This window comes from Triticum aestivum, chromosome 3A, assembly GCF_018294505.1.
Source record: "Triticum aestivum cultivar Chinese Spring chromosome 3A, IWGSC CS RefSeq v2.1, whole genome shotgun sequence".
Taxonomy (NCBI): Eukaryota; Viridiplantae; Streptophyta; class Magnoliopsida; order Poales; family Poaceae; genus Triticum; species Triticum aestivum.
The window spans coordinates 334,723,600-334,735,189 of record NC_057800.1 but is presented as its reverse complement, the minus strand read 5'-3'; the positions used below and the strand labels follow the sequence as shown (position 1 = coordinate 334,735,189).

Here is an 11,590-nt window from a genome sequence, read left to right as displayed (position 1 = left end):
GCTCACGTCATGTCCAGTTTTCTCCTTTCTCGGAGAGTATATACAGGAGTAACGCTACACTTACGGACACAGTCTGTTACAGGGAACGTACGGGCTGATGTGGAAAAATCTTAGGGATTAGTTTGGATTTAGGGTGGCCCACAGCGCGAAATCAGGGGGGCAAAGGATTAACTGAAGGAAATTGTTTAAAAACAGCCGGCTGATTACAGCGCGGCCTAAGCCTCCTCCGATGCGCGACACGCATCCATCAGACCCGCACACCGCTTCTCCGCCCCGTCTTTAACCCCACGCGAGACGTCTCAACCACAAAAGAAGCAACTGGTCGTTGACCCAGCTCTCCAGTGGCTTTGAAATTCATCTCTTTCCCTTGGTCGATGCTCTTCTTCTACCTCCTGCCCCGTCTGTTTTTTCACCGGTGAAATCGGAAGCCCGCTGCAAGCCGCCCATGTGCTGTCGTGACCAGCTCGGGAGGCGACACCCGCTGCCAGCCGCTCGGGGACCCTGGTGCAGGGGGGTCACCGGCTCTGCAATGGGGGTCGCGTGGCGGTGCTGCAACGGGCGAGGGGCGCGCGGCGGCAATGCAGTGAAGCGCTTGTCGGTGGCTCCCCAGTGCTGCTATGCAGCGCTCACCGGCGGCCCGAGCTGCGACGGCGCTGCAATGATTGCTTCACCAGCAGCTGCAATGGAGCTTCACCGGCGGCCTGGAGCTTCTATGCAGCTGGCGGTGCTGTAATGGAGCTTCATGGGGCGTCGCCGGTGCTGCGTCGGAGCTATCGCTGCGCCGCCGGGGCTGCAATGGAGCTTTACTGGTGCTGCATGCCGGATGAGGCACGACGATGTCGAGTCACCGGCGCTACGATGGCTGAGGCGGTCGGTGCTGCAATGAAGCCTCGTCGCCGGGCACCGATGTTGCAATGAATTCCTCGTCGCCGGCCACCGGCCACCAGCGCTGCAATGAAGCCAATCGTCGCCGGCCATGGGGTGTTTCTCATACTCTGTAGCAGCGCTGGAGCGTTGACCCCATCCCTGGTGCTGCTCGCCGTCCACAAAAGCTACGATGCGTGACCCACAGATGGAAGCGATGATTGAGGAGGAATCGCGCGGCCCTAATCCATCCCAGTTGAGTGAATTCGACGGCAGGCTAGGCGGCTTAAACTTGGACAAAATCAGCCGCCTGATTTGTAGCAGGCACCTTAACTGAAAGAAGACAGGTACGTCTGTAACTTTCTTCCCGTGCCAACTCGCCCGTAAGTCTAGTATTTTCGGTATATACAGTTATACACTATGGACGTGTTTGGTTGCCTGGGTGCATCTAGCATGCATTGCATGAAGGAGCTTGGTTGGGGCTAGTTTGGTTGACCTCATGCAAAACTGAGTTAAAATGTGTGTTTGGTGTACTGCATGAGATGAGCTAGGCTCAGGTCAGATTTTGTTTGGTGTGTTGCATCTGAGGTTGTATGAGAGATGCAGCATACAACATATGTTGTTTGGTAGGTTGTATGATATGAAATTTGACTCAAGGGTGATTGATCATGTATGTAAAATAATGAGAATATAATTTTGGTAATATGCACTCCAAATCAGATATCTTTGCTGATTGAAGTAATAAAAGAATATATGTTCACACGTCTTAAAAATGACTGAGATGATTGAAGTAAGAAAAACAAAATTTCAGCAGCATCTTTGCTGTTTGTATAAGTACACAAGCAGTTTATATACACATATAAGCAATTTATGGTACAAAATAACTAAAGAATCCTTCTTTTCCGGTCCAGCACATAAATCAAGACGTACTAGAGTTCACATATTAGATAGCCACAAATCCATGTGGTTCATATTACAGTCCAGAGTTCACATATTAGATAGCCACAAATCTATATTGTCTTTACATCACATATATATGGGGATAGTTTTTCTGACCAAGTACAATAAAATATGGCCAGCTTCGTTGAATTGGAACATATTTGCTCACACTCCACCCCTGGGCACTTCATCGTTGGTGACAGGCATTCCATCCTTGGGCAGTCCTTCCTTGGGCACGGGCACTCCACCGTTGACCTTGGAGAGGTAGTGCATGACCCAACGAGTGCGACGAGTCTCCGACATCTGCACGAATGAGTGGCTCCTAGCCCTGTTGGCATTCTCACTGAGATAGTCCAAGACAATTAACAGATCATCCTCGGTAAAACCAGGGAGCTCCATGACAGCATCATAAAGTTCAGGATGTGCCTCTCCGGTGGACTTGATAACAATAGCAACTTCACGGACTGCTTCGGACATGTTGCTCATGACCAAGACTTCTTCTTCACTCATCAAGCTAGCCCTCTTCCTTTTGCCAGTGGAGCTAGACGCATCCTTACATGGTTCCTTCCCATGAGGAGCAGCAGCAGTTTCCTCATGAGCAGCAGCAGTAGCACTCAAGCCAGGTTCATTCCCATCAACAACAAATTCAGAACCACAAGCTTCAAGGTTTACAAATGATGAGGAGGTTCCCACCATTGAAGGAACCCCAAGAGCCTCATTAGATGTCATTGCATACCTTCCTGTAGCAATACCACTTCCAAAGATAGCAAGCATCTGAACATAATTCTCTAAAAGCACATTGAGGTACTCAACATCTTTGGGATGGTCCTACATGAAGCATAAGTAATTCCATGAGCATATGTAATTAAATAGCTAATGATCAGCCACTAAAAGCTAGTACAAACCTTGATATGGCCCATGTAGTGCTCTTCCTCCAGCAATATGATATAGTTGTTATCATCCCAAAGTGACCCACTAATGTCTCGGAGCTTACTTATCTTCACCCACCTAGCACGCCACTTGCGCAGGTGGTTGTACACTTGGGTCCCGGTTATGGAAAGACCAAAGTGCTCACTACAATTCTTAGCCACCTGGTTTAGGTGCACCTCCTTAAAGCCCTTTTCCGTCTTCACTCCACTAGCAATGAGCTCAACAGAGCGACGTAACATGAACCCAGACATTGGAGATGTCCAGCGCAATGGGTGATTCCCACCGCTATGCCCACCATCAGCCGCCATCTCAGCCATCACTCCTATGTACAGAACAAACAAAAGGAAAGAAAAATGGTTACATAAGAGAATAAAATTTTATATCAAGTATAAACAGAAGTAAATAGAAGTAAAGAACCAATAAACAGAAATAAAGTGGAGCTCAAACAGCAACATAAGGTAGCAAATAAGACATAAATGTTTCAATTTGGGTACATGACAGAATTATTCATAATGCATTACAACATAGAATTGAGCTCTACACTTGAGCTCTACATGGTAGAATTATACATAATACATTACAATATAGAATTGAGTTCTACACTTGAGCTCTACACACGTGAATTGCCCCTATTGGCAAACATATGCCCAACCCAATCATCTCTAATTTGTGACCAGGTTCTATTATCATGTTCTATGTCAATCACACCATCCGATGCTGGATTTCCAGTCCAAGTGTGCTCAAGTGGTACAAACTCATCCTCTCCCCACTAAAGTATCCAATTATGAAGAATGCAGCAAGCTAGGATGATTTTGACTTGTGACGGATAAGGGTGGTGAGGCTTGTTGTCCACAATTCTCCACCGGTTCTTGAAAGCTGCAAACGCCCTCTCAAACGTGATCCTCGATGAGGAGTGGCGGAGGTTGAATATTTCCTTCTCATTTTGAGGGACACGTTCACCAAACTCAGTAAGATGATAGCGAGTAGCCCTACATGGTCGAAGAAATCCTGGCCTCACGGCATAGCCCGCATCCACGAGGTAGAATTTTCCTAACAAATAAGAGGTCATGTGTTGTGTTACTACCAATAGTTTGAAACGATCAAAAGCCACTAAAAATGGTTCACTAATACCTGCAGGGACAACAAATCCATCATTCCTTTCCAAAGCATCAGCCAAAATGAGTGCATCATGGGCCGACCCTTCCCAACCAGCTAACACATAGGTAAACTTAAGGTCAAAGTTAACCGCAGCCATCACATTTTGGGTGGTGCCACCTTTCCGACCCCTAAATGTCGAAGCAATAGCAGCCGGTACCTTGGCAGCAACATGGGTGCCATCAATTGCACCAACATAGTCCTAAGAGAAGAGGTGAGGTATATTTTTGTAAAATATGGGTTATCCGGCATGTCCATAGAATTCTAAATGGTAAAGTATTACCTTAAAGTAGGGATAGAAGCCCCTACTGTGTAGGATTTTTGGATGAACATTGGAAGGGGGCTGGATCATCTCATCACGCAACTCCCCAATTGCATATAAAACTGCCTTGAAGTATTGACTGATTACTTCAATTGACCTCCTAAATATGGGTTTCATTGCCCTAAACCTATGGTTGTGCCCAACTACAAGAAGGAACATCGCAAGCTACTCCTCAATGCAGGTATCAATGTTGTCTTCCAACAATTTCCGATCACGGAACAAGTTACACAAGTTATAAAATGGGGCCATGTTCATCCTTAGTAGGTCATGGCAATTTATATCATTGGTTTCATAGATAACGTAGATTGGACAACCTAGCTACGTCTCTCTCAAGCATAACGTAACGAATTGGAGCACGATAGTTTCTAATTCTAGCCCTTGTAGTTATTGTGGCCATATAGGCACACAAAACAGCAACCAAACCAGCAGCTTGCACTATCAGCGTATCTCCGGTCTTCCCGTTGTCATCCATCTATATAAATCCAGCACATATTTATAAATTAATAAAGGCATGGGAATTGATAATATTGACATTATTTGCATCATAAAAAAAATAAATACATGAACAAATTGTTGAGGAAGTTAGCTCACATAGATCTATGATAATCAAAAAAATTAGCTCACAAATATATGCACCTTTCTTTCCTACCTACTGATTCCTTCTAATTTCCACAAGTTAGCTCACATAAATCCATGATAATAAAAAAAATTACTAGCCCAATAGCTCACATAGAGGCATGCTAATCACACAGATCCAGGAGAGGAGGTTCAGGACAGGGCCTGTACAGGAGCGACGGGATGCATGTGCATCCCGGCAATGGGTTGCATCTGCGTGGAGGGCAGGGGTGAACGTGTGAGCACGCGCATGTGTGCGTGTGGGTGTCGTGCATGTACATGAGCGAGGGGAGCAGCTCCCATGGCCACGGCGGCCATGGCTGCGAGCTCAGCTCCGACCTAAACACGCCCACGTCGGCCATGGCCGGGAGCTCGGCTCCGACCAAAACGCGTGCATGGAACGGGAGCATCCCGCCTAGCTGCCTGCTCACATCCGCATCGGTAGAAGCAGCAGCGCAATGGAAGAGAGAGATGAGAGGGATCCGTGAGGGATGGGGACAGATGGAAGAGGGATGGGAGGAGGAGAGTCCAACCTCTGCGCGAAGAGGATGCGCGTCGGCGACGTGCCCACAAGGCGACGGGGCGACGAGATCCGTTCGCAAGAGAGAGGAGAGGGGTGGGAAGAGCGGCGCGAATGCGGGTGTGAATCGACAGGGAGAGAAACCCTATCCCTCTTTGCTCACGTGGGTGCAGGCGTGGGTGCAAGCTCGCGAAAACGACCGAAACTTGCGTGCGAGCTCAGCCTGGCTGGGGGGCCTATTTTGCATCAGTCGGGCCTGGCCCAGAACGATGCGCAGCCTACCAAACATTGCAAAAAATGCATGGTGGGTGCGATGCAGGTGCGAGGCAAGAAACCAAACACGCACTACGTTTCTCATTGCCCACAGGCCAAAGGCAAAAACGATAGTAGAGTATGTTTAAAGAAGTGTATATACTATGCTAAAGTTTTTGATTCAGCTGCATCACCCCCATCTCTAAAACAGGTTACATAATTCTGTGAGGCCCGCCTAAGCGCGAAAATTTTCCCCTATGGTCATGCTAGGGTTTACTTTTTCTCCGGCTGATCCCCCGCCAGACCACCATTACCTTTTATTTGGCCACAATCTTCCTGGGCGGTTGAGAGTGTTAGGTTTCTTGTGTTTGTTGAGTTTTTTTAGAGATATACATGGTGGAACAAGAACACAAGGGGAAAGGCACTGGCGGAAACATGGGGAAGGATCCAATCGATGTGAGAGGAATCATTAATGGTTGGCCAAAGGAAGGAGTTGCGGCTGGTCCGCCGTCAATGGATGGTGGGGGAAGTGGCGGTAGTGGTCGTGAGTACGATAATGGAGAGCTTAGTGCACGGCTAATCCCAACTATGGAGGATCGTTTTGAGGGGCTAAATTTGCATGGGAAGGAAGCAGTGGAACTTAACTTTTTAATAGAACCGAAAGAGATGATAAATGAGGTGAGATAGAGTGCTCTCTCTAGGGTTCACACAACCAAATCATATAATCATGCGACACTATTCAATGCAATGAGGGTTGCATGGTGATGGTGTCCTGAATTAGAGGGTCCTAGCCCCGTGGGTCCCCCAATCATTGGTTGGGCCAAGGACCCCCAGGCGTGGGACACATTTGCCTCAAGATGGAATCTTTCGAAGACTTAGCGCATACTCCAAGATACATTTGAATCGTCGGCATGTTTATCCCTTGATGTAGCCGACCTACATGTAACCCTAGGTACCCGTGGTGCCTATATAAGCCGAGGGATTTGGCTGTAGGATTAGATTCATTTGATGAGTCCAAATTATGTGATTGTTCTGCTAGTATTTTTTGTGCCTACTCAGTAGGCTTTGTGGAATTTTACGGTGTTCGCACACTTCTTTTTGTCGTTTTTATCAGATAACGCTTTTCTGGACCCAACAATATTTTATGAAAGAAATCTCAGGAAATGGTAGTGGAATCACGTTTTTAAGTGATTACCACTTACCATAAAAGAATCAAGCAAAAGGGTCAAATAAGAAATCATCGCCGAGCCTCCAGTGCAAAAGACGGTGTTCCATACGACCGCACCCGCTCGTATGGGTGGTTGTATGGAGTGCCATCACCACCACCAGATCAACTATTTCCACCCCCGTGGAATCGGATCGTGGATCAGATACCTACGGAGACTAGAAACTAGTCCAAAAGTAGGAACCCTAGCCTCCGAAGCCATCCGAAGGGAGGAATCATCAAGGAAGAGGTCGTCGCCTCTGGCACCGTCACCGGGAGGGCTTCAACATCATCACCACTGTCATCATCATCATCATCCACATCCTATTCATTGTAATCTCAAGAAAGAACCCTAAAGGGGGCGACTTGTGTATTACATGTGTGATTCATTCATGTCCATCACCGATGTTATGATGTTTGTGCCTTCATGAGTGAGTAGTTCCCCTAGTTCTCAAGGATATGGATGAACCCTAGTGTGCTATATATAATTTGATATTAGGATTTAATATCCTCTTTGCATGTTTGTGTTAATGTTTTTCTTGATGTTGGGTGAAGTCGACCATCCAATATATGCAAATTTTGGATGGAAGGTTATTACTGCTGGCAAAACGGTTGGTTGCAGAGGTAGGTGATGTTGGGGAACGTAGCAATTTCAAAAAAATTCCTACGCACACGCAAGATCATGGTGATGCACAGCAACAAGAGGGGAGAGTGTTGTCCATGTACCCTCGTAGACCGAAAGCGGAAGCGTTAGCACAACGCGGTTAATGTAGTCGTATGTCTTCACGATCCGACTGATCAAGTACCGAACGCACGGCACCTCCAAGTTCTGCACACGTTCAACTCGATGACGTCCCTCGAACTCTGATCCAGCCGAGCTTTGAGGGAGAGTTCCGTCAGCACGACGCGCGTGGTGACGATGATGATGTTCTACCGACGCAGGGCTTCGCCTAAGCACCGCTACGATATGACTGAGGTGGATTATGGTGGAGGGGGGCACCGCACACGGCTAAGAGATCCAAAGGATCAATTGTTGTGTCTTTGGGGTGCCCCCTGCCCCCGTATATAAAGGAGTCGAGGAGGGGGAGGGTCGGCCCTCTCTATGGCGCGCCCTAGGGGAGTCCTACTCCCACCGGGAGTAGGATTCCCCCTTTCCTAGTAGAACTAGGAGCCCTTCCAAGTAGTAGGAGTAGGAGGGAAGGAAAGGGAAGGGAAAAGGAGAAGGGAGGAAGGGGGCGCCCCCCTCCCTAGTCCAATTCGGACCAGCCCATGGGGAGGGGTGCGGCCACTCTTTGAGGCCTTTCTCTCCTTTCCCGTATGGCCCATTAAGGCCCAATACGAATTCTCGTAACTCCCTGGTACTCCCGAAAATACCCGAATCACTCGGAACCTTTCCGATGTCCGAATATAGTCGTCCAATATATCGATCTTTACGTCTCGACCATTTCGAGACGCCTCGTCATGTCCCCGATCTCATCCGGGACTCCGAACTCCTTCGGTACATCAAAACACATAAACTCATAATATAATCGTCATCGAACTTTAAGCGTGCGGACCCTACGGCTTCGAGAACTATGTAGACATGGCCGAGACACATCTCCGGTCAATAACCAATAGCGGAACCTGGATGCTCATATCGGCTCCTACATATTCTACGAATATCTTTATCCGTCAAACCGCATAACAACATACGTTGTTCCCTTTGTCATCAGTATGTTACTTGCCCGAGATTTGATCGTCGGTGTCTCAATGCCTAGTTCAATCTCGTTACCGGCACGTCTCTTTACTCGTTTCGTAATCCATCATTCCGCAACTAATTCATTAGTTGCAATGCTTGCAAGGCTTTAAGTGATGTGCATTACCGAGTGGGCCCAGAGATACCTCTCCGACAATCAGAGTGACAAATCCTAATCTCGAAATACGCCAACCCAACAAGTACCTTTGGAGACACCTGTAGAGCACATTTATAATCACCCAGTTACGTTGTGACGTTTGGTAGCACACAAAGTGTTCCTCCGGTAAACGGGAGTTGCATAATCTCATAGTCATAGGAACATGTATAAGTCATGAAGAAAGCAATAGCAACAAACTAAATGATCAAGTGCTAAGCTAACGGAATGGGTTAAGTCAATCACATCATTCTCCTAATGATGTGATCCCGTTAATCAAATGACAACTCATGTCTATGGTTAGGAAACATAACCATCTTTGATCAACGAGCTAGTCAAGTAGAGGCATACTAGTGACACTCTGTTTGTCTATGTATTCACACATGTATTATGTTTCCGGTTAATACAATTCTAGCATGAATAATAAACATTTATCATGATATAAGGAAATAAATAATGACTTTATTATTGCCTCTAGGGCATATTTCCTTCAGTCTCCCACTTGCACTAGAGTCAATAATCTAGTTCACATCGCCATGTGATTTAATACCAATAGTTCACATCATCATGTGATTAATACCCATAGTTCACATCAACATGTGACCAACACCCAAAGGGTTTAGTAGAGTCAATAATCTAGTTCACATTGCTATGTTATTAACACCGAAAGAGTACTAAGGTGTGATCATGTTTTGCTTGTGAGAGAAGTTTAGTCAACGGGTCTGCCACATTCAGATTCGTAAGTATTTTGCAAATTTCTATGTCAACAATGCTCTGCACGGAGCTACTCTAGCTATTGCTCCCACTTTCAATATGTATTCAGATTGAGATTTGGAGTCATCTAGATCAGTGTCAAAATTTGCATCGACGTAACCCTTTACGACGAACCTTTTTGTCACCTCCGTAATCGAGAAACATATCCTTATTCCACTAAGGATAATTTTGACCGTTGTCCAGTGATCTACTCCTAGATCACTATTGTACTCCCTTGCCAAAAACAGTGTAGGGTATACAATAGATCTGGTACGGCATGGCATATTTTATAGAACCTATGGCCAAGGCATAGGGAATGACTTTCATTCTCTTTCTATCTTCTGCCGTGGTCGGGTTTTGAGTCTTATTCAACTTCACACCTTGTAACACAGGCAAAAACTCCTTCTTTGACTGTTCCATTTTGAACTACTTCAAAATCTTGTCAAGGTATGTACTCATTGAAAAACTTATCAAGCGTCTTGATCTATCTCTATAGATCTTGATGCTCAATATGTAAGCAGCTTCACCGAGGTCTTTCTTTGAAAAAATCCTTTCAAACATTCCTTTATGCTTTGTAGAATAATTCTACATTATTTTCGATCAATAATATGTCATTCACATATACTTATCAGAAATGATGTAGTGCTCCCACTCACTTTCTTGTAAATACAGGCTTCACCGCAAGTCTGTATAAAACTATATGCTTTGATCAACTTATCAAAGCGTATATTCCAACTCTGAGATGCTTGCACCAGTCCATAGATGGATCGCTGGAGCTTGCATATTTTGTTAGCACCTTTAGGATTGACAAAACTTTCTTGTTGCATCATATACAACTCTTCTTTAATAAATCGATTAAGGAATGTAGTTTTGTTTATCCATTTGCCAGATTTCATAAAATTTGGCAATTGCTAACATGATTTGGACAGACTTAAGCATAGATATGAGTGAGAAACTCTCATCGTAGTCAACACCTTGAACTTGTCGAAAACCTTTTGCGACAATTCTAGCTTTGTAGATAGTAACACTACTGTCAGCGTCCGTCTTCCTCTTGAAGATCCATTTAATCTCAATGGCTCGCCGATCATTGGGCAAGTCAATCAAAGTCCATACTTTGTTCTCATACATGGATCTCATCTCAGATTTCATGGCCTCAAGCCATTTCGCGGAATCTGGGCTCATCATCGCTTCCTCATAGTTCGCAGGCTCGTTATGGTCAAGTAACATGACCTCTAGAACAGGATTACTGTACCACTCTAGTGCGGATCTCACTCTGGTTTACCTACAAGGTTCGGTAGTAACTTGATCTGAAGTTACATGATCATCATCATTAGCTTCCTCACTAATTGGTGTAGTAGTCACAGGAACAGATTTATGTGATGAACTACTTTCCAATAACGGAGCAGGTACAGTTACCTCATCAAGTTCTACTTTCCTCCCACTCACTTCTTTCGAGAGAAACTCCTTCTCTAGAAAGGATAGCAACGAATTTGCCTTCGGATCTGTGATAGAAGGTGTACCCAACAATTTCGTTTAGGTATCCTATGAAGATGCACTTCTCCGAATTGGGTCCGAGCTTATCAGTTTGAAACTTTTTCACATAAGCATCGCCGCCCCAAATTTTAAGAAACGACAGCTTAGGTTTCTTGCTAAACCACAATTCATACGGTGTCGTCTCAACGGATTTAGATGGTGCCCTTTTTAACGTGAATGCAGCTGTCTCTAATGCATAACCCCAAAACTATAGTGGTATATCGGTAAGAAACATCATAGATTGCACTATATCCAATAAAGTACGGTTATGACGTTCGGACACACCATTACGCTGTGGTGTTCCAGATGGTGTGAGTTGCGAAAATATTCCGCATTGTTTCAAATGAAGACCAAATTCGTAACTCAAATATTTGTCTCCGCGATCAGATCGTAGAAACTTTATTTTCTTGTCACGATGGTTTTCCACTTCACTCTGAAATTCTTTGAACTTTTTAAATGTTTCAGACTTATGTTTCATCAAGTAGATATACCCATATCTGCTCAGATCATCTGTGAACGTCAGAAAATAATGATAACTGCCGCGAGCCTCAATACTCATCGGACCGCATACATTAGTATGTATTATTTCCAATAAGTCAGTTGCTCGCTCCATT

At 45.4% G+C, this 11,590-nt stretch overlaps 1 protein-coding gene across 1 annotated transcript; it reads right to left on the bottom strand.

Annotated features, from left to right (window-relative positions):
- Positions 1-1,731: 1,731 nt before the first annotated feature.
- On the bottom strand, positions 1,732-5,532 carry LOC123061256 (uncharacterized). Its single transcript, XM_044484266.1, has 3 exons — positions 5,359-5,532; positions 2,709-3,055; positions 1,732-2,631 (listed from the first exon to the last, which is right to left on the bottom strand). The coding sequence occupies exons 2-3, from the start codon at positions 3,048-3,050 to the stop codon at positions 1,969-1,971; spliced, it is 1,005 nt and encodes a 334-aa protein (XP_044340201.1). The 5' UTR covers positions 3,051-3,055; positions 5,359-5,532; the 3' UTR covers positions 1,732-1,968.
- Between the last annotated feature and the right edge of the window lie 6,058 nt (positions 5,533-11,590).

Bases quoted from the DNA above. Each gene is read 5' to 3' on its own strand.
- LOC123061256 (XM_044484266.1), bottom strand. From the start codon at position 3,050: ATGGCTGAGATGGCGGCTGATGGTGGGCATAGCGGTGGGAATCACCCA. The intron at 2,632-2,708 runs GTTTGTACTAGC...TGCTTCATGTAG, and splicing joins ACTACATGGGCCATATCAAG to GACCATCCCAAAGATGTTGA.